The sequence below is a fragment of the Mus musculus genome, chromosome 4 (assembly GCF_000001635.26).
Source record: "Mus musculus strain C57BL/6J chromosome 4, GRCm38.p6 C57BL/6J".
In the NCBI taxonomy this organism is placed as follows: domain Eukaryota; kingdom Metazoa; phylum Chordata; class Mammalia; order Rodentia; family Muridae; genus Mus; species Mus musculus.
In genome coordinates, this window is record NC_000070.6 from 143,345,777 (window position 1) to 143,372,562 (window position 26,786).

General features: G+C 48.3%; 1 protein-coding gene across 3 annotated transcripts; it reads left to right on the top strand.

The window, feature by feature from the left end:
• Positions 1 to 1,299: 1,299 nt before the first annotated feature.
• Positions 1,300 to 25,256, top strand: Lrrc38 (leucine rich repeat containing 38). 3 transcript variants are annotated; one of them, XR_390747.4, is made up of 3 exons: positions 1,305 to 5,035; positions 14,436 to 14,550; positions 23,988 to 25,256. XR_390747.4 is itself a non-coding variant. In XM_006538855.4 (2 exons), exons 1-2 carry the CDS (start codon positions 3,973 to 3,975, stop codon positions 14,269 to 14,271), a joined length of 1,233 nt encoding a protein of 410 aa, XP_006538918.1. In that variant the 5' UTR covers positions 1,300 to 3,972; the 3' UTR covers positions 14,272 to 14,426. The 3 variants fall into 3 exon arrangements, 2 of the variants coding, with proteins under 2 accessions (XP_006538918.1, NP_001156455.1); XM_006538855.4 differs by lacking the exons at positions 14,436 to 14,550; positions 23,988 to 25,256 and adding an exon at positions 14,102 to 14,426 and having other exon boundaries at positions 1,300 to 5,035; NM_001162983.1 differs by lacking the exon at positions 14,436 to 14,550 and having other exon boundaries at positions 3,974 to 5,035; positions 23,988 to 25,252.
• Positions 25,257 to 26,786: the final 1,530 nt, after the last annotated feature.

Here is a 26,786-nt window from a genome sequence, read left to right on the forward strand (position 1 = left end):
TCAGATCTCAGCAACCACATGGTGGCTCACAACCATCTGTAATGAGATCTGATGCCCTCTTCTGGGGTGTCTGAAGACGCTACAGTGTCTTATTATAATAAATAAACAAATCTTTGAGTTGGAGGGAGCGGGGCTGGGGAGAGAAGAAGAAAGTGACTGAAGACTTATAATCTTAAAAAAAAAAGAATAAGGGACACAGACATTTGTATTAAGCTGCTTCAGGAAAGGGATAGAGTCTGTTCTCATCCCCAGGGGACAAGGGGATGTCCTCATGCCTCCTGCCCTGGCGTCCAGGCAGTGATCAAAAAGTGATTCACACCAATAATCCAAATGACATCACCAAACACCAGCCACACTTTTGATGATTCCAACATAGCCTTCGACATACTGGCATCATCTTGCATACGAGTCAAGGCCTGGGACTTTGGCAAATTTAGATGTCAGTCTGTCAACAAAAGGGGAAAGCCTGTCTGTTGGATTGGTTTTGCTCTCAGGATCCTGGCCCCCCTGGACCTCACCTCCTGGCTAGTTGAGAAGGATGGGAAAAGACAAGACAGAACAGTGTCCGAATGAAGATTGGGAAGTACAGGGAGGTTTGAGGATCAAGGGGTGGTGGAGGGGAGGAAGGGCAGGGCAGAATAAGACCTTATATTAATTTGTTTTAAAAATATGTATTTATTTATTATGTATGTGAGTACACTGTCACTCTCTTAGATATACCAGAAGAGGGCATCAGATCCCATTACAGATGGTTGTGAGCCACCATGTGGTTGCTGGGAATTGAACTCAGGACCTCTGGAAGAGCAGTGAGTGCTCTTAACCGCTGAGCCATCTCTCCAGCCCCCTTATATTATTATTTTTTAAAAATATATTTATTTGGAGAGCTGGAGTCATGGCTCAGCAGTTAGGAGCACTGGCTGCTCTTCTGGAGGAGCTAGATTTGATTTTCAACCCCCACGTGATGGTTCACAACCATCTGTAACTTCAGTTCCCAGGGATCCGAGTCCTCTTCTGACCTCCTTGGGCAGTAGGCACACAAACAGTATACAGACATACTTGCAGGTGAGCCATGTATACATATGAAGTAAAAAAAAAATTAAAAAAAAGTTTATTTTATGTATGTGAGTACACTGTTGTTGCCTTCAGATACACCAGAAGAGAGCATTGGATCCTATTACAGATGGTTGTGAGTCACCATGTGGTTGCTGGGAATTGAACTCAGGACCTTTGGAAGAGCAGTGAGTGCTCTTAACCGCTGAGCCATCTCTCTAGCTCCAAGGTAAAAATTTTAATGCAAACAACAAGACATTTTTAGATATTGAATTACATTCCTGTATATGGTGTGGCAGTGTGTATGTGTACAGGTATATGTGTAGCACACAGGGACCACATTGTACCTGTGTAGATCGGAGGACAACTTGTAGGGGTTGTCCTCTTTCCTTCCACCATTTAGGTCCCAGGGATCGAACTCAGTTCATCTGGCTTGATAGAAACCACCTTTATCCACTGAGCATCAGAGACCTGAACGTTAGTTTTTTTGTTGTTGTTGTTTTGTTTTGTTTTAAAAAACATCCACCTGAACACCTTTAGTAGTTTATATCCCATTTAGAGTCTCTTGAGTAGGAATCTTGGAATGTTTATTAGTCTCCAAGAGTAAGCCCAGGAACGATCCTGACAGACACTCTCTGGAAGTTTCTCCAGGCCTCTTTACCTGCATTTTGTCCTCTCTCTAAGAGGTTTGTCCCACGTGGGTCCAGGGAAAGTGGGTGAGTGGCAAGGTGGGGACACATAACCCCGGCCTTCTGTTTCTAGCTCTTATCCCTGACTCATGGATGACCTTGCTCAGGTCATGGCTCTGTGTTTCTCTCCAGAGGAAGAAATATCAGAGATGGCAATGCTTATTTTCCCAAGGAACTGGAGTCCTATAGCATGGGGGTGCTTCCTGACTCTCCTGAGCCTCAGCCTTGCCCTGTTGATATTAATTAATAAAAGAACACAAGTCAGATTAGGATCCAAGGGACTTTGGGAGACACTCAAAGCAAGAAGCAAGGAGCATCTGACAGGGAGATTTGCGGCCACTCTGAAGAAGCCATGCATGGCTTCTACAACATTTTCCAAGTCACGTTTCCACACAAATAATTTCCCTCATGCCCTCACGCTGTCTGTGCAAGGGCAGAGGAAACATTTCCTCTTAATTTCAGGACAAGGGAGTGACAGCCAAGGAGAGGCATTTCTCAGGTGTTTTGTTTTCAGAAGCCCCTTGTGTGACTTTGCTATCAGGCATGGCCCTGTTTTGTGAATTATCATTGGCTAAATACAGTGCATATACTAGATAGAAAGTGACTGTTGTTGTTGATCAACGTCACTTGTGAGTGAACGCCCTGTTTACTCTGGGTGTCCTCTTCCTAGATAAAAGCCCACCTCTCATCAGGCTAAATTTTAACAGACAAGGTCTGGGATATCTTCAAAAAGATGGAGGAACCTGTCCTATGGTTCTGTAGTCAGTGGTAGGACCGGGTCCAGACCTCAGGGAAAGGATTGGGGCTCTGACTCTCAGTGTAGGACTGCAGCTAGCCAGACCCCTTGACAGGAAGACACCTGAACACATTTAAACCTACAGCTCTGCCAGCCCAGAACAGAACCTGAGGCTGAAAGAGAGCAAGAATATTCTTTTCAGGATGCTTTTGCAGAGTTTAGAGTGGTGGCACATGCTCTTTCTGGCTGCCTTCTTGCATCCTTAACAACATCAATGTAGCTAAGGTACTTTCACCCACCCTAGTCCTTTCTTACCCTATACTGCCTCTTCAAAAGGCAGAGCCCCGGAAACTGGGAATTGCAAGACATTCTGTTGACCTGGTGAGAATCGGAACACAAGACAGGGGCTGTAGGTCTAGCTTGGTGGCCAGGGTGTGTGCAAGGGAAGAGCGATTGAGGGGGCCCAACACCCAGCCCCTCCTGGAACTCATGCAAGTTCTTGGGCCTTTGGCTCTGTCCCAAAGGCTCAACTGCCTGATCCCTGGCTCAGAGGCACCAACTGGCTTCCAAACTGGAAAAAGAGGTCATCCAACTCCCTTCCAAACTGGGAAAAAAAATACCCAGACTTAGCTCTGAGGCTTCGGAATAGCTGGCTCCACCAATCCCCAGCAGTGCCAGGGGATGGGGCAGGGTCAATGGGGGCCAGTAACTGACAGCTGTTCCGTGGGTTATTTTGGGCCAGGGGCTGAGCTTCTCGGTTCCAGGGTGTTAGGATTAAAATAGCCACCTGCAGGGCGATTTGCCTGTAGCAGTGTAGGGGCTTTTCCAAAAAGCAAACATTCAAAGCCCGGCAGAGGAGTAGAATACGGGGTTGGTTTGAGGAATGGCAGGGAAGGAATTCTATCACTGTCTAAGACCAACCTCACCTCTGAGGAGCTGGGCTCTAAGCGTTGGCATCTCTCTGACCAGATCACTTTCCTGGGCCATCAAAATGAAGGGTTGATGGGGAAAGAAGGGTTGGTAACTCCTAAACACAGCTTCTGGCCTTCTTCAGTCCTCAAAGGGAGCGGTGAGATGTCCCCACCCTTGCCTTTTCACAGATGGTTCCACAGGAGTTCAGGGGGCGCTTGGAGGCTCTGGTTGCAGGTCACCAAACTGCCCCAGTACCTCTTGCTTTGGCCTTGCTCAGAGCTACAGAAGATTCGTGTTGGGAGGATAATCAGTTCTATCTCCAAGCTCAGGACCAGCATGGAAAACGCTGACTGGCCCTGGCTATCCTTCCAGTCACAGCGGGACCTTGGCAGCCACCCGCCTAGCTCACACCCTCCTCCTGCAGGAGGTGGGGCAAAAGCAGGTGGGAGGAGGGGGTCGAAGGGGAAGCCCAACCATCCTGGAGCCTAGCCAAAGCTCAACTTCGCAGCCCCAGGCGGGGACTTGACAGCCTGCGGGCTTTGTTCAGGACTTCGAGTTAGAGTGACCTGGGACCCTTTGGCAGAGATGAGGGTGGCGCTCTGGGCGCATGCCCCAGACACGCCCCATGGAAATCGCTCCAGGGATCCGTCACTGAACTTAGTCTTGAGCACCGCTGGCCAGGTCTGTGCGACAGGTCCCACTTCCCCGCCCGAGTGGGGTCGCTCTGGGCTCCCTCCACGATCTCCACCTGTGCTTTTGAATGTTCCAGAGGGTCAGTTTCCTGTGCGGGTAAATTCTGCGCCCAGCACCTCTCATCTTCCTCCTCCCTCCCCGCCTCCCGGACACCCCGGGTCGCTCTGTCCCCGCCGCACTCTCATCGCCCCCGCGCGCCCCGGCGCAGCCTCCCCGCCCTGCGCCGCTGCCCTGGGGCTCTCGGCGCCCCGGAGCCAGGGCCCCGCTGCGTCCTCCTTGCTGCGAGCTGAGTCCTCCGGAGTCCCCCGGGCCATGAGTCTCTGCGTTGCCCCCCGCCACCCCACGGGCGCTGCTGCGGCGCTGGGGCTCGGTAGCCTCTTGGTGCTGCTCGGGCCGGGACGCGCGTGCCCCGCGGGCTGTGCTTGCACCGACCCCCATACCGTGGACTGTCGCGATCGCGGGCTGCCCAGCGTGCCCGATCCCTTCCCCCTGGACGTGCGCAAGCTGCTAGTGGCCGGCAACCGCATCCAGCAGATCCCCGAGGACTTCTTCATCTTCCATGGAGATCTGGTGTATCTGGATTTCAGGAACAACTCGCTGCGCTCGCTGGAGGAGGGCACGTTCAGCGGCTCGGGCAAGCTGGCCTTTCTGGACCTGAGCTACAACAACCTCACCCAGCTGGGGGCCGGCGCCTTCCGCTCGGCGGGGAGGCTGGTCAAGCTGAGCCTGGCCAACAACCATCTGGCCGGTGTACATGAGGCTGCCTTCGAGAGCCTGGAGTCCTTGCAGGTGCTGGAACTCAACGACAACAACCTGCGCAGCCTCAACGTGGCGGCTTTGGATGCGCTGCCGGCACTGCGCACTGTGCGCCTGGACGGGAACCCCTGGCTGTGTGACTGTGACTTCGCTCACCTCTTCTCCTGGATTCAGGAGAACACATCCAAATTGCCCAAAGGTGAGCCAGAGGGTGGCTGGAAGCCAAGGCTGGGTCTGGTAGGGAACGCTGGAGGAATCCAGCACGGTCAGGATGTGTGAGGCCTCGTTTTGGGGCTCACCAGAAAGTCCCCTGAACGAGGACCCCTGTGGTGTAACTCCATAAGACCAGCTGTCTGAAAGTCTGAGATGTGTTGGCAACGAGTGTTAAAAGAACACACCCGGAACTCTCTCAAGTTTCTCTTTCTTCACTTATTACCCACCTTTTCTCCATCATCATGGTCCACATCCTCTCTGGGAGCTTTTAGGTCCCAGGACAGGTGGGTGTGAGCAATGTACTGGTCCCTCCTAGTAGGAAACCCCTCGTTGTGTGGGACACTATACCATTTCCAGACCCCAGAGGTGAGAGGAGCTGGCCAGTTCTGAACGGGATCTAGCTGCCACAGATTCCAACCGGGTCCCTCTGTTCCCATCTCTCTTTGACTTTTTGGTCCACCCTTGGTGAGAAAAATTGCCGGTGAGGACAAAGGCAGCCAGCCTAGTGTGGAAATGTGGGATTGAAACCTTCCGGGTGGGCACCTCCCCTGTTTTCCTGTTGCCCCTCCTGATGACCCATACACATACCCAATTGGCTGATGGGAACACAAGGGCACTGGGAACGCAGTACCAAGGAAGTAAAGGCAAAACTGAGAACGCTAACACTCATGGGGTGCGTGCTAGGACTGAAGGCAGGTGAAGTCCTTACCTTCCGTGGAGCCCACATGTCTACTCGTGAGACTGTGAGCACTGGCCTAAATTGACCTCTCAGAAAAAGCCCTTAAAGCTTTGGTGAAATTGGTTGCAGTCCAGTATAGCACACATTATAAAAGGTGGCATAGCTAATAACTTTTCGTTATTCCTGCCATCGAGAGCTGAGCAACACTGTTCCTCTGTGTATGGAATTCCTGTGTCCACCTGTTAGTTCTGCGGGGTCACAGGCGCACACCCTGAGCCCTGCTGTCATTCCGGAGTGGGCTCTTTCCCTAATGGCTCTACTATGTAACAGTTCCTAAAAGATTTGGTTTGCAAGGTGCAGAACCTCCCAGGTTTGAAGATGCCCTTGCTCTCCTGCCTGCCTCCCCAGATCTGCCAGGAGATTCTGAGTGACAGAAATGTCTTATGAAAGCCCTCACTGGAGAGCAGGTCACCTTGTCTTTATTGCCCCTGTCTTAGTGGACTGCTTCTCACTTACCTGACTGTGTATCCAGTTTTCCAGTTGAGGGCAGGAGCTTGGGTTCTGTTTTCAGTGCTGTTTTAGGTAACTGGGCCCTTAATGCTTCTGTACCTTGGCTCCTTGTCTCTTGAGTACTTGGGTTGACCTCTAACGCCTCCACAGAGCCTTAGGTCAGAGTTGGAAGTCCTGGGTTTGCATTTTGCTTTAAAGTCCTGGGCATTTAAGGTTTTTGAAGTTTTCCTTTTTTATGTGTTTTCAAGATCAAAACACAGTCATGGAGGTCTAACCCCAGAGCAAGGGGAGTTATTACTCTCCCAGCGACCATCATCCATGGGAGAAAATGGACAGCAGGTGGACATAGGAGACTAGGGAGGATGGCGAGACAGTGAATAGAGACAGTGAAAGGGTCTTGATAATAGGGCAAGGCTGAGAGGAAGACTGGTTTCATCCAGCTGGGAAAGGAAGGTGACAGCTGGAAGGTACTTCCTGGGGCACAGAGCCAAAGGCAGCTCCAGTCTTGATCCAGTTGCTTACAAAGTGTAGCCAGGAGAATGTCCCCAAAGTGAACCAGAAGCAGGGAGGGTGAAGGGACTGGCTCTGGCGGAGAACTGAATGTAAGACTCCAGTTCTGATCTGGACTCAGGCTTATAATTCTGGATAAGCCTCTGACATCTCCAAACCTCAGTTTCCCCGCTTCTGAATTAAAAATGTGGACCTTGTCCTACCACCTGCTGGGAGGGTTAAAAGCAATCTCTCTGATGAAAGGCAAGATGAAGCCCAGGATGCACTGGATGCTCTGGGGGCATTAATCCCCACCCCCTCCTGCATCACACTTGACAGTTCTTCAAGCTTTAATTGGTACATGGTAATTGTGCACATTAACGGGGCACATAACCTGATAATTATATATATATATGATGTGTAGCTACACATTAAATAAGAGGAATTTACACTTTGTATCCTATTAACCATTGATTATTTCCTTGTTCTGGCCTCTCTGAGGCTCTTCCTGGCCTTAATAAATTATATGTATGTTGATATGGGGACTAGAGATGGCTCAGTTTATAAAGAGTCTGCTTGCCACACAAGCATGAGGACCAAGCCCCAAGCATCCTCGTAAAAACCAGGCATGATGGTGTGTGTCTGCAATCTCGGTGCTAGTGTGGTCTGGGTGGAGTCAAATGAATCCCAGGAGCTCACTGGCCACCCAATCTAGCTGTTTTAGGGACCTCCAGGCTCAGTGAGAGACCCTTTCTCAAAAGAGATGGTGCAGGGGACTAGAGAGCTGGCTCAGTGGTTAAGAGAACTTACTGGTCTTGCAGAAGGTCAGAGTTCAGTTCCCAGCCCCCAGGACTCAACTCCTCCTCCAGGGGCTCCAAAGACCTCTTCTTGCCTCCCTGTCTACTACATTCCTGTGGTGCACATAGCATCCCCACAGCAGGCCCCTATACACATAACTAAAAATAAGAACAAAAGAAAATTTAAAGGTTACTTGAAAGATTAGGCAGAGAGCAACTGAGGAAGACAGGTGACCTCTGACCTCCGTCCACATGCACACTCACAGATGTCTATGTGCGTCTGGCTATACATATGCACCACACATAAACACACAATTGATAAGTAAATAATATAAACCACAGCCACTGGTATATTAATTAAGTGAATGAATGATTAGTTAAATAATTGAATATAGGCAGGTGCTGTAGAACACTAAGGTTTATTCCTTCTTGGTATCCATTACAACGATTCCCTACATCAACCCCCCCCCCCCCGCCCTCAGTCTGTCTTTCATGAAGGTCAAGGTCAAAAATCTTGAAGGCCCAGCTTGGCCACTGAAGTATGCTTGCTTGTTTGTGTGTTTGCCACATGCTCTACCACTGTGTGACATCCCCAGTCTTGCATGGCCTTTCTGTAACTCACTCACAATGAAGATGGTACAGTACCCAATAGGTGGGCTTCCTGGGAGGCTGGGAGGAAACAGCAGGGGCTTCGGGACTTTAAGTGATTTTAAGACTGCCCCTCCCCACCGCCCCCCTGCATTGAAGGCATGTGTGCAGAGAAGCCACACTCACTGCTAAGCAAGGCTGGGTGGAGCCAGGCTGGATGGATCTTCTGGCTTCCAACTCCGTAGCTATGTGGACCACCCACTTGCTGCCCATGAAAATCAGGCTGCTCTGGGATACAAGCTCCAGGCTCTCTAAGCACAATCCCTGCCTCTTCCTGGGGAGGGAGCAGCCAGGCCTGAGTAGAGGACAGCTCCCTCCTGCTTGCTGTCTGCACCTTTGCACTCTCCTCCATCAGCCAGAGCAGAGCTATCTCCCTGTGACCTTGACTGCCTCAGCCAGTAGCAAAAATGTGTTGTCTGCCAGGTGAGCCCCCAACACAGGGATGGGGGGTATTCAGCCTCAAAGCTAGTACCCTAGAAAGGAGAGGGAAGGGGAAGGCTAGGCTGAGGCCTGCCAAGAAATTACCCTGCAGGAGGGAGGGCTAGGAAAGCCAGTACCTCCAGTGGCCAGTTAGCAGAAAAGCAAAAGAAGCCAGCCAACCAGTCGAGAAAAAATCCTAGGGTGCCCAATTAGTGTTGAATTTCAGATAAATGAGATGTCCCGTTTTAATATAAGTATGCTATTCCTAAAGCTGTGAAGATCAAACATGCAGTACTTATTTAATACATATTTAGTATTTCCATGAAATGTTATTTGTCTTTTTAATTTGAAATGCAGGCCCAATTGGGCATCCTATATGTGTGTGTGTGTGTTTAAAGATTTAATTTATTTATATGAGCATTTTGTTGCCGTCTTCAGACACACCAGAAGAGGGCATTAGATCCCATTACAGATGGTTGTGAGCCACCATGTGGTTGCTGGGAATTGAACTCTGGACCTCTGGAAGAGCAGTGAGTGCTCTTAACCGCTGAGCCATCTCCAGCCCTATATGTGTGTTTTAATGTATACCTTGATGCATAGGTGTCCATATAAATGCCATAGTCTTTTCAGAAGCTGTTCTCTCCTTCCATTATGTGGGCTATGGGCATAGAACTCAGGTTATCAAGCTTGGTGGCAAGTGCCTTTATCCACTAAGGCATCTTGTCAGCCCATGGTTATTTTGTTTGCTTCTGTGATAGGGTTTTGCTGTGCAGCCTAGGTTGGCCTGGAACTCATTATTCTCCTTCCCGAGCCTCCCAAGTTCTAGGGTCACCAGCATTCACTTTCATGCCCAGCTCTGTGGCAGCCCAACCCTGCTGTCTATAGTTATGGAACACTTGGTCACATCTGTCACTTTTACTTAGCTTCTGTGCTTGGTGGACACCCTCCCTCCCCGACAACTTCCCCAAGAAACAAAAACAGTTCCAGACAGAGCGCTGGCATAGGACTGAATAGTTAGTGAATAGCTTAGGTAACCTTGCACTCTGGGATGTATCTATCACCCCAGGTCCCATTCTTCTGAAGGGTATGAGAAGGAACAGCATCTTTTCCCCTTCAGTCCTCAGTTCCTGGGTGACATCAGGCTGTTTCCTCCTCCCAGTCCCAGGTTCTGTACCTACTCTGGTGGTTCACCATGCGATTCCAGGCTCTTAGGTAGTGAGGGACAGTGGGTGGCCAGGGCACAGAGCTAATATCTCTTTAATCGGAAAGTACTCTGGACCTGGAAGCCAGATAGACTCTGGAAATCACCCAGGTAGTGGGCCAGGGTAGAGAGAGGTGGAGGAATGTCAGGAGGAGACCAGGAAGCATCTTGTAATGACACTTTTGTCACAGATGCTGTGCTCCTTAGGACTTCCCTCTGTCATGGTGTCCTTCCCGTCAGCCTGGGAGGTGGGCAGCAGCATCTGAGAGCCACCCAGGAGCCTCATGTTGATCTCTAGGTCCCCAGACCTCTTGAGTGAGCACCAGGGAAGTAGTCTATGAACTCTATTTATTGTATGAGCTCCATCTGGGGCTTTTCTGTACACAGAAGCTTGACAGCTGCTTGTGGGGAAGCCTTGGCTCTCTGGCTCTGCACCTTGCAGCTGGGTGAGTGTCTTACTTATGTTACTATTGCCGTAATGAAACACCATGACCAAAAGCAAAGTGGGGAGGAAAGGGTTTATTTGGCTTAAACTTCATCATCTAAGGAAGTCAGAGAAGGAACCTAGAGGCAGGAACTGATACAGAGGTCATAGAAGGGTGCTGCTAACTGGCTTGATCCTCATGGCTTGCTCAGCCTGCTTTCTTATAGAACCCAGGACCAGTAGCCCAGGAATGGTACCACCCACATCAATCATGAATTAAGAAAATGCCCTATAGGCATACCTACAGCCTGTTCTTATAGAGGCATTTTCTGAATCGAGGATACCTCCTCTCAGATGATTTTAGCTTGTGTCAAGTTGACATAAAACTATCAGGCACAGTGATATTACCTAAATTGCTGACAGTCTCTAGGCCTAAGATTCTTCTGAAATCAAGAGAGTATAAGTGTGAGACCCGGAAAGCTATTCTCAAGTAAAAAATTGTGGCTTAAAAAAAAAAGTTTCTATTCATATATTTTCTTTTCCTTTCTTTTCTTTTTATCTCTTTTCTTTTAAGACAAGATTCACCGTGTAACTCTGACTAGCCTGGAACTTGCTATGTAACTTGCTATGTAAACCAGGCTGGCCTTGAACTCACAGAGATCCATTTGTCTCTGCCTCTTTGTATAACACTATGCAAATATCTTCATAACAATGTGCATGCACCGTGTGGACATGTGATCAGCAGCTTGAGATGTCATCATCACAGAAGGCTTCTTCATCAATGGCTCCTAGCCTTGTCCTGGAGCCATAGTGAAAGAGGCTCACAGGGATTGAGAGCAAGACTGTATGCCCAGCTTTGGAGGTGCGTGGAACAGGTACAGCCTACACCAGGCCTGAGAGAATCAATGTCTCATCAGGGATGCTGGTTAGGCCAGGCCTCTTCTTGTGTCTTCCCTTTCCAGCCATGGTCTTGGTGTCCTCCAGAGTCTCAGCCCTCAGTACCAGAGAGGAGGTGCTTGACTCTGTTGTCCTATGACCTTGACACTTGAAGATGTAGGCTTCGGGGCTGGGAGGAGGGTGGATGTGGCTGAGCTAAGCATAAGTGCCTTGTCTCTGCCTCCATCCTAGAGATGACACAACAGATCTGTAGGGAGTGTCCTGGCACTTGGGGGCTGGAAGCCCGAGTGGTCACCTCTGTGGGCAGAGTCCTTCCATGATAGAGTGCCGTGGCAGACAGGGTGCTTATCCAGGCCCTGTGTCATACATATCACTTAACCATACTAACTCAGGGCCGGTGGGGGAGGCCATCCTGAGCCCCGGAGACTGCCTCAATTTTTTGATGTCAGCAGGCTTGCCTCAGGCAAATGAATGGGGATTACTGTCATCTGGATTGGAGGGAAAAAAAAAAAAAAGCTAAAGCCTGCCTGAAGTCACGTGGTTACTTTCTCTTAGACAACTCCAAGGTGACTCTCTATTTTTTTTTCTAAAAATAAAATAAAAGCAGTTTTGTTTTCCTGATTATAAGAGTAACAAGCTTCAGTTATTGGACCTTTGGGAAGTAGATACATGTTACTTGGCCACAATAAAAGTCAAAGACAAACAATCCAATGAAAGCAAGCAACAAAAACAAAAACAAAACAAAGCCAAACAACAGACAAACAAACAAAGTCCAGAGGATGGGGAGTTGGCTCAGCAGCTGAGAGCATTGGCTACTCTTGCAGAGGACCTGGGTTCAGTTCCCAGTACGAACATGGTGGCGCACAACCATACGTAATTCCAGTTCCAGTGCACCTGATGCCTTCTTCTGATCCTGAAATGCATTGCACATGCTGCATGCACTTGCATACATGTAGGCAAAAACTCACACACATCTTTAAAAAAGGCAACCACCACCACCACAACAAAACAACAAGATTCCTTTTACTACTAAAGTTCTATGTCAAGCCAGGCAGTGGTGGCGCACGCCTTTAATCCCAGCACTTGGGAGGCAGAGGCAGGCAGATTTCTGAGTTCGAAGCCAGCCTGGTCTACAAAGTGAGTTCCAGGACAGCCAAGGCTACACAGAGAATCCCTGTCTTGAAAAAAAGCAACAAAACAAAACAAAAAACCAAAAGTTCTATGTTAAAAAAAAAATGTTTATCTGGGTATAGTGATAAAGACCTTTACTCCCAGCATTCAAGAGGCAGAGGCAGGCAGATCTCTGAGTTAGAGTCCAGTCTTGTCTACAAAGTGAGTTCCAGGATAGTTAGGACAATGCAGAGAAAACCTGTCTCAACAAACAAACAAACAAACAACCCATATATCTAGGGCATTGTGGTATATGGCTTTAATCCCAGAATTCAGGAGGATATATCACACAGGTGGGCATATCTCTGAGATCAAGGCCAGCCTGGAACATAGTGAGTTCCAGGGCAGCCAGAGCTACCCTGTCTCAAAACACCCAAACAAACAAACAAGAAATAAATTAGACACAAAATGATAAATTCTGTGTTGGCTAGTTTTATTTCAGTTTGATACAAGGTAGAGCCATCTGAAAGGAGTGAACCTCAGTTGAGGAAATACTTCCATAAGATCAGGCTGTAGGCATTTTTTAAATTAATGACTAATGGGGAAGGACCCAAGCCATTGTGGCTACCCCTGTGCTGGGGGTCCTGGGTTCTGTATGAAAGCAGGCTGGGGAAGCCATGAGAAGCAAGCCGGTAAGCAGCACTCCTTCATGGCCTCTGCATCAGCTCCTGCTTCTAGGTTCCTGCCTTGCTTGAGTTCCTGTCCTGACTTCCTTCAATGATAAACAGTGATGCGGCAGTATAATCCATTCCTCCCCAAGTAGCTTTGGTCATGGTGTTTCATCACTGCAATAGTAACCGGAACTAAGCCAACTACTATACAGTTGGCTCCACATCTAAGGAGGACCAGAGTGATGAAATTCACAGAAAAGGAAGGAAGATGTGGGGGTTGCCAGGGGCCAGGGAGTGGACATTTAATGGGGACAATTTCAATTTGAGAGGTATATGAGCTTTGGCTGTGTGGTGCCAGGATGAGCCCTTGACCCGACACCGTGCATACATCCTTCTCTCCATGAAATCAGCTTATTATTTAATCAGACGGAGTGTCTGCCAGCCGAGACAGGGAGGATAATTGGGAATTTTCCCCTGTGTGATGGTGGATATTTAATGAAAGTGGCAGTAGAAGACAAAGGTTAGCACTATAAGAAATTAGAGCCCACGCTCCTTGGCACCCGAGAGCAGCAGCAAGCCTCATGGCGCTACGGGCATACCTTCTGATGCAGTGTTCCTCTCTGGCACAGGATAGTTCCAGCTGAGGCCACAGCACACACACCCTCTCCAGATGTTCAGAGTGATGAAGAATAGGTATCTGGAAAAACACCAAACAGGGTGTCAGAAGACTTGGGGGTCCAGGCCAGAGTCTAGGTGATTGTCTTAGTTAGTTTTCTATTGCTGTGATAAACATCATGAAGCCAACCTGGGGGGAAAGAGTTTATTTCATCTTACAGGTCAAAGGCAAAGGGAAGTAAGAGGAGAAACTCATCTTATAGGTTGCAGACCATCGTTGAAGGAAGTCAGAGTAGGAACTCAAGCAGGGTAGGACGCAACACAAAAACCATGAAGGAAAGCTACTTACTAGCTTGCTCTCAGGCCCACCTGCGTAGGGACAGTATCACGCGTAGTGGGATGGGTCTTTCATGCCTGTAGGCCAGAAGGGGGCACCAGATCTCATTATAGACGGTTATGAGCCACTATGTGGTTGCTGGGAATTGAACTGAGGACCTCTGGAAGAGCAAACAGTGCCCTTAATCTCTGAGCTAGCTCTCAAACCCCTGGGCTGGATCTGTTTTTTATTTTTTATTTTTTTATGTTAATTAGCCACCAAGAAAATGCTCCTACACAATCCGATGGTGATAATTCTTCAGTTGCAGAGCCTGCGCTCAAGATTAGCAGTCACAGTGACCTTAGGCAAGTTGTCTGACTCCCCTTCACCTCTTATCTCTGTTATGAGGGGGAGCTGGGGAAGGAGTGTCCTCTCACACATCTAACTTTCTACTGTGTGCTGTGTGAGAACAGACAAAGCCTGAAAGCTGAAAGCCTGGCGGTGTGCGTGAAAGGCCTCAAAGTGCTATTTTCCAGCTTTTTGGGGACTTGAATGTTTTTCAGAGAAATGCAAGGAAGGGCTTTTACTGGTGCACCCCCTTTCACCCAGCAGGAGGCAAGAGGAAGAAGCAGGCTTGTAGGATGGCTTTGTGAGAGAACAGGCTGTAGCTGCCTTCCTCCAAGATGTGGGAGGAGCTCCTGAGAGCTGGAGCTGGAGCTCTGAGGTGAGTCAGTTGGATTGGCTTTACCACACTCCTTCCTCAAGCCTACCTTGTCACTAAGGCCTCTGACACTTCTGGAAGACTGACCACAGCCATGTCACAGGTTTTGGCCCCCGATTATACAATAGAGAATGCAGCTCAACCGGTGACCAGAGAAATAAAAAAATCTATCGGCGACATTCTTCTCTATGGCCTGTCAGGTTGATGACGATAAGTAGGCGACTAGCCCGAGCTGGAGAGATGGCTCAGCCGTTCAGGACAATTGCTGCCAATCCCGATGACCTGGTTTTGATCTCTGGGACCTATGTGGTAGAAGGGAATTGGTTCCTGCCTGCTGTCTTCTGACCTCTGCAAATGTACTGTGGCACACGCCCTTGACCCAAGATATAAAAATAAAATGCAATAAAAACTCTAATAGGAGAGAAAACAATCCTGGAAACATCTGGGAAACGAGTGAGAAGATCATGACCTCTCTACCATAAAGTACCTTGCAGCCATTAAATGTGTATTTTTGCATGTGTCCTCATGTGGTATATATGCATGTGTGTTATATACCCACGTTGCATGAGCCATTGCGGAAAAAGTACATCTGGAGGTCAGAGTACACCTGATGTCATGGTTTACCTATTGCCTTTAGGCAGGGTCCCTCACAGAACCTAGGGCTAGGCTGGAAGCCAGGAAGTCCCAGCCGGTCACCTGACTCTGCCACCCACAGCACTGTGCTTACAGGTACGCATGTGGCCATGTCTGCCTAAAAAATTGGTGCTGGGATTACAGGTACATTAACAACCTCGTCTACCTTTATATATGTGTGTGTGTGTGTGTGTGTGTGTGTGTGTGTGTGTATTCTGGAGACTCCAACTTTGGTGGTCATTCTTTCACAGCAAGCTCATTTAACCATTCCATCATCTTTCTAGTTTCCAAAGTGTATTTTATTCTATAGTACCAAGACTCAGGAGTCTGAAGTGGGAGGATGCCTTGAGCCTAGGAGCTTGAAAGCAGCCTGGGAAACATAGGAGACAAATCCATAAAAGTGGTATTTGGTGAATGAAAAGATATTCTCCATGGGCTATCAAACATGGTGCCGGAGGTATTTCTACCAGACAGATTTGTCTAAGGAGATTTGCTAGGTCCATTTAGGAGAGGACCTAGAAAGGTCTAAACTATTGCGCAAACTGTATTTATAAGTTTTTCCACCTGCCTTCCGTTCGTTTATTGCTGTTGTCTCAGTGTGTACGCAGGATTTGCCTTGTAAGCAGAATTAGGAGAGCAGAAGCCTATCTTTAACAACAGAAGTGCTTAGGAGAGCTTGTGGCCAATCGCATTGAGCAGCTAGCTCTCTTGAGGCCAGAGCCTGAGAAAGGCCCCCTGGGAGGTCTGCGCCCAGCCTGTTCCTTGGCGAGGGGCCGGGCCAGGCTTGAGAGATTAATCTCAATCTACCATCTGCTGTGTCATTGTCTATTTCTAGGATGGCAGTTTGTCACCCTCGCCACTCAGGTGTCAGCTGTGGGAAGAAGTCATCATTCAGGAGATGGATCCTGGGGGTGTGCACGGGAGGAGGACCCCAGCCACTCACGGGAGTGAGGCACCCATCCCAGGAGAGAAGCTGGGCCAGAAGATTGGGCTGGCTGGTGTGACGAATGGATAGAAGGAAGGGCCACTACAGGGTGGAAACCAGAAGGACACTTAAGCTGCCCACCGGGGCGTCACCCCAAGGCGAGGTGATCTTCACAGACACCTTTTCTATAGCCCTCCAGGATGCAGAAGCCTCCAAGCTGGGGGTTTGGCAGGAAATCTGGGCAGCCATAGATAATGTGTGGTTGCAGGGCAGGAACTGTGAGGACAGGGACGAACTCATCTGTGATTTCCACTTTTCACAATCCATCGCAGGGCCACTGAGCACAGGCCAGAGAACCCAACCCTGGCTGAGTAGACAGGAAGGTATCAACGGAAGGATGCCAGCTGATCCTCAGAGCTGAAGAAGCAGGCTCAGAAAAGGACAGGGCTGCAGCTCAGCTGCAAGAGTGCTCCCTCGGCACGAAGGAAGCCCAGGGTGCCAACTTTGGCACTGAAAACTGGGTGTGGTTGACACAGGCCATGTAGGTTGAGGCAGGAGGACTGCCTGTTGGAGGCCAACTTTGGCTACCTAGTGAAACTCTATCTCAAAAAACAAACAAACAAACAAACAAACAAACAAACAAACAAGCAACCTAAAACCTTCAAACAAACAATAATCAGGAGGGGGAGGTAGTTTTGGGGCAGCAGGAAGGGTTGCTGGACTAAGTGGGCTCTGCTTTCTTTTGAGTTATTGAACTTTAGTGTTGTTTGTGCTGGCACAGAGAGCTGCTAACCCCATTGTGGTCATTCCCTGGTTGCTGAGGGAAGAGTGGCTGTGTGTGCTCACGTGTGCAGGCTTGTGCTCATGTATGCATTCGTGTGTGTGTTTAAGCCTAAGGATGACCTTGGCTATCACTTCATAGATGGCATCTGTCCTAGTTTCGTTTCTCTTGCTGTGGTAAAATCCTGACTAAAACCAATTTGGGGAAGAAAGGATTTCTTTGGCTGACAGATTAGATAGAGTCTGTCATCAGGGAAAGCCAAGGCAGGGACTGAAGCAGAGATTTCCGAGGACACTGCTTGCTGGTTTGCTCCCCATGGCTTGCTCAGCCTGCTTGCTTATACAAGCCAGGACCACCTGCCCAGATGTAGCACCATCCAGAGTGGGCTGGGCCCTACCCCCACCAATCACCAATCAAGAAAATGTTCCACAGACACACCTCAGGTCAATCTGACGGAGACAGTTCCTCAGATGACAATTCCCTTCTTCTAGGTGACTCCAGACTGTATCAGGTTGACAGAAACCTACCAGCACACCATTCATCCTGCCTTCTGAGACAGAGTCTTTTACCAGCCTGGCACTCTCCAAGTAGGGCTGTGGTTACCATCACAGAGCACGGTGCATTTTTTTTTAAGATTTATTTACTTATTATATGTAACTACACTGTAGCTGTCTTCCAACACTCCAGAAGAGGGCGTCAGATCTTGTTACAGATGGTTGTGAGCCACCATGTGGTTGCTGGGATTTGAACTCCAGACCTTCGGAAGAGCAGTCGGGTGCTCTTACCCACTGAGCCATCTCACCAGCCCGGTGCATGGCTTTTTAAAAGTGGACTCTGGGTATTGAAATCAGGTCCTAACGCTTGCTATCTCCTGAGCTGGCAAGCAGTTTTAAGGAGTTGCGCTAAAGCACACTGTCTTAGTTGGGGTTTTACTGCTGTGAACAGACACCGCGACCAAGGCAACTCTTGTAAGGACAACATTTAATTGGGGCTGGCTTACAGGTTCAGAGGTTCAGTTATTATCATCAAGGCAGAAGCGTGGCCGCATCCAGGCAGGCATGGTGCAGGAGGAGCTGAGAGTTCTACATCCTCATCTGAAGGCTGCTAGTGGAAGACTGACTTCCAGGCAGCTAGGATGAGGGTCTTAAAGTCCACACGAAAATCACACAACTATTCCAATAAGGCCACACCTCCAAATAGTGCCACTCCCTGGGCCAAGCATATTCAAACCATGACAATATGTGTACTTGCATACACACACACACACACACACACACACACACACACACACACACACACCACACACTAAAGCCTATCTTTTACACCTACTTCATAAACTGGCCAGCCCTGAAATTCTTTTCTGTGTTGAATCAAACACAGAGTCACTGTCTTCAGACAGACCAGAAGAGGGCATCAGATCCCATTACAGATAGTTGTGAACCACCATGTGGTTGCTGGGGATTGAACTCATGACCTCTGGAAGAGCAGTCAGTGCTCTTTAACCGCTGAGCCATCTCTCCAGCCCCCAAACCAGGATTTTTGTTTCAACACAGAAAAGAATTTCAGGGCTGGCCAGTTTATGAAGCTGATTTTTCTTTTTCTTTCTTTTCTTTTCTTTTCTTTTCTTTTCTTTTCTCTTTTCTTTTCTCTTCTTTCTTTCTTTCTTTCTTTCTTTCTTTCTTTCTTTCTTTCTTTCTTTCTTTCTTTCTTTCTTTCTTTCTTTCTTTCTTTCTTTCTTTCTTTCTTTTTTCGGTTTTTTGAGACAGGGTTTCTCTGTATAGCCCTGGCTGTCCTGGAACTCACTTTGTAGACCAGGCTGGCCTCAAACTCAGAAATCCACCTGCCTCTGCCTCCCGAGTGCTGAGTGCTGGGATTAAAGGCGTGTGCTATCACGCCCGGCATGAAGCTGAATTTATTAAGGATTGTTTAATATAGAGTTAGATGTGAGAGTTAGAAGAGAAGGGGGCTCTTAGAAGGACAGACAGACACAGCTGAGAACCAATTTACTCAAAGAGTCCTAGAAAGTATACCCAAGTATGTGTGGGCTACTCAAGGAAGAGTGGCACGTCTAATCGGTATAAGTCCTGGTTAGATGTCTGTCAACTTGACACAAGCTTGAGCTATCTAGGAAAAGAGAAACCTCATTCCAGAAAATGCTTCCGCCAGATTGGCCTGTGGGCTTGTCTTTGGAGGCATTTTCTTAATTGATGTTTGGTGTGGGAGACCCCAGCCTACTGTGGGCAGTACCGCCCCTGGGCTGGTGTCCTAGGCTGCATGTGAAAGCAGGCTGAGCAAGTCATGGGGAGCAAGCCTGTAAGCAGCACTCCTCCATGGCCTCTGGTTCAGATCTTGCCTTCATGCTCATGCCTTGAGTTCCTGTGCTGGTTTCTCTGATGATGGACTGTAATCTGAAAGCTAAATGAAGCTCAGTCTCCTAAGCTGGTTTTGCTTAATGTTTTGTTACAGCAATTGAGACCATTCTAGATGGGGCTGGAGAGATAGATGGTTTAGTGGTTAAGAGCACTACCTGCCCTTGCAGAGGACCTAGGTCTAGTTCCCAGAACCAACATGCTAGCTTACAACCACCATAGCTTCAGTTCCAAGAGATTTCATGACCTCTTATGGGCTCTGTGGGTATTGCATGTACATGATGCACAAATATAGGCAAAACACATAAAATAAAATTTAAAAAAATTCTAGGAGAAAACATATGCTTTTATATTCAAATGGTTGCTTAATTAGATACTTTGGTTTGTTTGCTTGAGACAAAATTTCATATAACCCTCAGTATATGCTGAGACTACAACTGAGACTAGCCTTGAACCTTGACCCTCATGTCTCCACCTTTCAAGTGCTGAGGATACAAACACACCTGGCTCCTGGGGACACTTTGAATTGCCCCACTGGCTGGGGTCCTGCTGGCATTTCCTGTAAAGAGGATGGGATGTTAATATCCTAAATCACATGGATGGCACAAGCCGAGGACGAGAGTCCCATCGAACATGCCATCAGTCATGTTTGGGGTTAGGAGGCAGCTCAGTTGGTAGAGCATTTGTCTAGTATGCAGGAAACCCTAGGTTCAATGCCCAGCACACATAAACCAGGCATGGTAGAGTATGCCCATAATCCTAGCACTTCCAGAGGTGGAAGCAGGTGAGTTTGAGTGGCAAGGCCATTCTTGGCTACATATGAGTTCAAGGCTAGTCTGGGGTACATGAAACTCTGCCTCAAAAACAAAACCCAGGGGCTGGAAAAACAGTTCAGTGGTGAGGACAGTGTATTGCTTTCAGGGGACTGGAGTTTGATTCCCAACACCCACATCAGACAGTTTATAACTACCTGTAATTCCAGTTCCAGGGGATCTGACATGTCTGGTCTTTTTTGTGTGCATACACCCCCCCCCCAACTTTAAGTCAGTCAGTCAGTCAATCAACCAATCAATTAATCAATCAGCCAGTCAGTCAATAAGTAAATCACAACTCTAAATAACTCAGTGGACCACACATAAAGCATGGGCAGCCAGATGATGGTGACGAATGCCTTTAATCCCAGCACTTGGGGGGCAAAGGTAGGTGGATCTCTGTCTGTTTGAGGTCAGCCATTGGGGGTGGGGATGAGATGTGTGTGTAAATGACTATACGTGTTATATACATGTAGAAAACTATCAAACTATTGAACAAACAACAGCAATAAAATCCAAACAAAAACAGTGCCAGATTGAGAAACCTGGTCTATGATAAAATACTGTTAAGGAAGAGACGGAAACCCTAAAGCCAGACCCCAACATGGAAGCTCTTCACCAGTCACACGGGTACTGCTGCCGATGGCTCCAAGGGCAGATCTCCGCCCTCTTCTGCCTGGCCCCGTAAATCCTGCTGATTGTCTTTGTCCAGTCCCTCTTGTTTGTCTGCCCTCTGTGAGCGCAGGAGAGCCAGTACTTCAGGATGTCTTATCACAACTGAGAGCGCAAGTCCAGCCTCCACCCTGGTGGGTTGCTCAGCGGTTTCCCAAATAAGCCCTTTTCTTCCAGCCACAGAGAAATGTGAAATGACATTTTCTAAAAACGCCGCTTTGTAAAAATGCCAAGGCTAATCTCGAGGCACAAAGAGCATTGTGGAAATCGGAATTGACTCAGGGAGCTGCAGCCTGGGAAGGGGACTGAGTTTAAAGGTGCATGCTAGGGGTGTGCATGGCTATGGACTCTGAAAGCTGAGCTGAGACCCGCTATGAGCTTGAGGGCTGCGTGTCACCTGCGGCTGTTAGAACCCTGCTCATGCTCAGGCTGGACTCTTCTTTCTTGTTTTTAGGGCATTTGGCTAGAGGCTAGCACAGCTATCAAGAAGAGGCAGACTGACTGATTTTAGCACTGAAGAAAGAGATGTCTATTTAGGAGTCCCACTAGGGAAATCTTAGAACTTCCCTGATGCCCAAAGGCTTTTCTTTTTTTTTTTAATTTTTTTATTAGGTATTTTCCTCGTTTACATTTTCAATGCTATCCCAAAGGTCCCCCATACCCACCCCCCCAATCCTCTACCCACCCACTCCCCCTTTTTGGCCCTGGCGTTCCCCTGTACTGGGGCATATAAAGTTTGCAAGTCCAATGGGCCTCTCTTTGCAGTGATGGCCAACTAGGCCATCTTTTGATACATATGCAGCTAGAGACAAGAGCTTCGGGGTACTGGTTAGTTCATATTGTTGTACCACCTATAGGGTTGCAGATCCCTTTAGCTCCTTGGGTAATTTCTCTAGCTCCTCCATTGGGGGCCGTGTGACCCATCCAATAGCTGACTGTGAGCATCCACTTCTGTGTTTGCTAGGCCCCAGCATAGTCTCACAAGAGACAGCTATATCTGGGTCCCTTCAGCAAAATCTTGCTAGTGTATGCAATGGTGTCAGCGTTTGGAAGCTGATTATGGGATGGATCCCTGCATATGGCAATCACTAGATGGTCCATCCTTTCGTCACAGCTCCAATTTTTGTCTCTGTAACTCCTTCACCCAAAGGCTTTTCAAGTGCTCTGAATAAGTATGTTGGTATTTGATTTTTAAAAAAAGTGTCGGCCAGGCAGTGGTGGCGCCTGCCTGTAATCCCAAGCGCTTGGGAGGCAGAGGCAGGCGGATTTCTGAGTTCGAGGCCAGCCTGGTCTACAGAGTGAGTTCCAGGACAGCCAGGACTACACAGAGAAACCCTGTCGAGACCAAAAAGACAAAAGAAGTGTGCCTAATTTTTAATATTCAAGTGTGTGTGTGTGTGTGTGTGTGTGTGTAGCTGTGTGTAAGAACCTAAGGACCTGGAGGGGATAGGAGTTCCACAGGAAGACCAATAGAGTGAACTAGTCTGGACTCTTGGGTGCTCCCAGAGACTGAATCATCAACCAAAGAACATACATGGATTGAACTTACCTCCCCAACCCCACACATATGTAGCAGATGTGCAGCTTGGTCTTCATGTCAGTTCCCAACAACTGGAGCAGGGACTATCCCTGACTCTGTTGCCTACCCGTGGATCCTCTTCTCCTTGAAGCAGTCTTCCCAGGCTGCTTATCTGGCCCCAGTGGGAAAGGATTGCCTGGACTTGATGTGCCAGGGTTAGAATCCAGTGGGGGCCTCTCCCTTTAGAGGATAAGGGAATAGAGGATGGAGAGAGGAACTGTTTAGGGGGGGGCGGGGAGGAGGAGGAGGTCTGAGATCAGGATGTAAAGTGAATAAATAGTTTAGTGGGGAAAAAGGATGAGCATGGTGGCTCATTCCTGTAATTCCAGTATTTGGGGGAGAGAGAGAGGCAGGCAGACCTCTGTGGGTTTGAGGCCAGTCTGGACTATAAAGTGAGCTCCAGGACAGTCAGGGCTGTTACACAGAAACCTTGCCTCTAACAAACAAACAAACAAACAAGAAAGAAAAAGAAAAGATTGAACTAAGTGGGGCTGGAGAGATGCCCCAGCAATTAAAAGCACATACCACTCACTCTTTCATGGGACCTGAATTTTGTTTCCAGCAACCTATGTCAAGCAATTCTAGATGATCCAATGCCTCTGGCTTTCAAGGGCACTACATGTAAACACGCACATAGACACACATGCAGACACACACATACAGGCACTCATGCACACATACACTTACAGAGACACGCACATACACACACACACACTGTGACTAGAATCAGTAGGATGAACAGAATCAATATACACTTACATGCATATATACGAATAGAAAGTCAGTTCTATTAATTTATACATTTAATGTGCAATTATGAGGAAGCCAGGTGTGGTGAACACAGGCCTTAAATCTCAGAACTTGAGAAGCAGAGGCAGGCAGATCTCTGTGGTTTTGAAGCTAGCCTGGTCTACATAGTGAGTTTTGGGCTATCCAGGGCTACCATGCCTCAAAAAAATAAATTTGTATGTGAAAAATCAAAGCCACGTATAAACCAAAGAGCTCTGGTTGTCTAAATCCTTGGGTCTATAAAGCAGCTGCATTGATTTCGGGAGAGGTCAGAGTTGCTAGGCAACTGTTCCCTTGGGAGGGATACATGCGTGGGGCAGCTGTGGATGTACCAGGGATGGGCCAGCCTTGAAGGAGGCAAGAAGCTCCAATATTCTTTCTCCATCTTTGTTTCTGAGCTGGAGGAGATGAGGCACACTAGTAAGAACCTCAAGGGTGGTTTGGGGGTGCTGGGCAGTGAGAGAGAATATTTTTTGCTGGCCACAAGGGGTCTCATTAAGAAGGTTGGAAGACAACATTCTTACTCTGAGATGATGTTAGGAAAGGGTTGGGGGTGAGCTCTTTGCAGCTTGGAAACACAGAAACAGAGAACAAGAGAGACTTTCCTGAATACTTGAAGGCACCAAAGGTAAGCAAGGGTTAGCTAAGTTTCCTGTCAAAATGGTGTCTTTCATTTTCTCCCTGGAAAAAGTGCCCCTTATAAATCTCTCCACAGGTAACAGGAAGTCTCCAGAGCTGAAGCCTGGGCTCTCAAGCCTAGATTTGAACCTGTGAAGCTAGGTTACCAAAGCAAGTGTTGTGAGAACTCCTCCCTGGAGGTACTTCTGAGTAGTCATGGGCTGCAGCCTAACCCTCTCTCATTCCACCCATCTCTCCTCAGGCCTCGATGCCATCCAGTGTTCACTGCCCATGGAGGACCGGAGGGTGGCCCTGAGGGAGCTATCCGAAGCTAGTTTCAGCGAGTGTAAGTTCAGCCTGTCTCTCACAGACCTATTCATCATCATCTTCTCTGGGGTGGCTGTGTCCATTGCTGCCATCATCTCCAGCTTCTTCCTGGCCACTGTGGTGCAGTGTTTCCAGAGGTGCGCCCCTAACAAGGACACGGAAGATGAGGATGATGATGAAGATGACTGAGCCACCTCCTCCCGCTCTTTGCTTTCCCACACTCAGCCAGTGGCACCTCTCCAAGGGAGACTGATGCTGAAGACAGGAGCATCACATCACTCCAGGCAGTAAACGGGATGGAGCTTGCCTAGATGCACCCGCTGGGGACAGCCGATCCCAGCGTATAGAATCAGCAGAGTAGAGACGCAGGAAGGATGGAGAGATTCACTCTTAAGCAGAGCCAGCCTCCCAGGCTGGGGGACTCGTGTGTGAAGATAATCAATTCAGGCTTCATGGCTTACAGCTTTACAACCCTCCCAAGCTGAAGTGAGAGCTCACAGCTTCTGACCTCAGAGTTGTTTGGGCCGTTCTTATTACAAGTTGCACAATGGACCATGAGCCCTCTTCCCCATGAAAGACAGTAGTGTTCTCAGTGTAGATTCGTGTCGAGCTCCTTCTTCACAGGAGCAGGAATCGTTTTCTTCTATAGAAGATCCCAGGAGCCTTGAGATGTTAGACCAAGAACAAACACATCTATTTGCCATAGACAATGTCTGTCTCCCCTGTGTTGCTGCAATGATATCTCACACCCAACGTGATGAACGTGGGTTGATGCGCGATGACCTGAGCCCGCAGTCCCGAGCTGGTGGGCTGGGGACCTAGACCTGAGGCGGAGGCTCACAAGGGGACCCAGTCCTTCAGGGTGTTTTGAAGAGGGCCCTTTGGATATGATTCCGTCTTGAGACCGAGTGCATTTACTGCCCTTATAAATCAGACTTTGGGGGCCTCCCTGTCCCTTCTATCCAGTGAGGACCCAGTGAGAGGGTCTATGAACCAGGAAGGGGTCTCTCACAGGAACTCAACCATACTGGTGCCCTAGCCTCTACCTTCTAGCCTCCCAAACCGAGAGGAATAAATGTTTGTTATTTATAAACCCTCATGTCTGTGACTGGGGGGGCTGAGGGGGAATAGAAGCTCAAGGATGCTAGGACACCATCTTTAGCTGAAATGTTACCAAAAAATAAAAGCTTAGGTTTTGTCAAGAGTGCCTGTAGTCTATTGGTAAAGAGGCTGGGAAAGCATGTGTTGTCGTGTCATGGACTCCAGTCCTTATCCTAAGAGGTAGCAACTTACAGAGGACTGACAATCATGGTGTCAAGTGCCACTTTGCTTGTCAGTCTCCTCTTTGTAGTGTACCATCAGGGTGTCCTCCCTGAGAGTCCCACCTCAGCCAATAGGTGAGCCTTCCTCTGTGTTGGAGTGGTCTTAGACCTATTAGCTGTAGAAGTTTTGGGAAACTCTTCTAGAAGCCAGGACGTCAATAAGGAGGTTGCATTGGGCCACCAAAGTGTTCATTAAGCAAAGCAAAACAAAACAAAAACAAAAAACCTGGGTGTGATGCCACACACCGTTAATCCCAGCTCCCATGAGGTAGAAATAGAGCTCTATGAACCAGGTTCATCTGGAATGCCTCTTATGATTTACTCTCTGTCCTGGGACTTCATTTATGTCCTTGGAGTCTGCTACTGCTTCCCAAGTGATAGTTTTGCTTCCTTGTATAAACCTTGTATAACCAGTCAGGGTTATATGCTACATAATAAAACCCTGCCTTAAAAAAAAAGTTGGCATAATAACACATGCCTATTAACCCAACCAGCACTCAGGAAGTGCAGGCAGGAGGATTGTCTCAAGTTTGAGGCTTGGCTGGGCTACATAGTACAAGTGAGACCGTGTCTCAAAAACAAATGAACAAAAACCTTAACACAGGGACTTGGCCTCTGAACAACCTCCACCAGTGTCATCAGTGGCCTCGGGGTGTGCATGACATTTCCTTGGAACATAGGCTGTGACAGTGTTTTCTGGAGTGAGGGAGACAGCACTTTGATTCAGAGACAGTATGAAGCAGACATGTCGTGAGCCCCAGTGGGTTAATGCAAGATGATGTGTGCTGGATACAGTGCGTGGGGCTGGGAGCCAGGACCCGGACCAGAAGCTCCTGAGAAACTGCCAGGATGTTTTAGAGAACCACTCCTTTGTTGTCCATCATGCGTACCTTAAAGGCCAGGTGCAGCAGTGCACCCCTATAATCCCAGCACTTGGGAGATAGAGGCAGGAGGATCAGTTGTTCACAGCCAGTCTGGACTTCAAGCAACCCTGTCTCAATAGGACAAAGAGTTGGGGACTAGAGAGATGGCTCAGCAGTTTGATCAGTTGTTTCTCCTGCAGAGGACCCTGGTTTGGTTCCTAGCACCCATGTGGCAGCTTACAACCATCTGTAACTCTACTTCTAGGGGAGCCAATGCCTCCTCGTGGCCTCCAGGGAGGCTCCTATATGCACACAGTACACATAAGCTCACACACATACAAAGAAAGAAAGAACAAAGTCTTGTTTCTGTGATTACTACTGAGCCCTTGCTGAATGCCAGGTTCTGGGTTGTACTGGACCACATGGGCACATCACACTGGAAGCATGGCCTTTTCTTTAAAATACAAGGAAGCAAAATGATCACTTGGGAAACAGTAGCAGACTCTTAAAAAGGAAATAAATGAGGTCCCAGGACAGAGAGTAACTCAT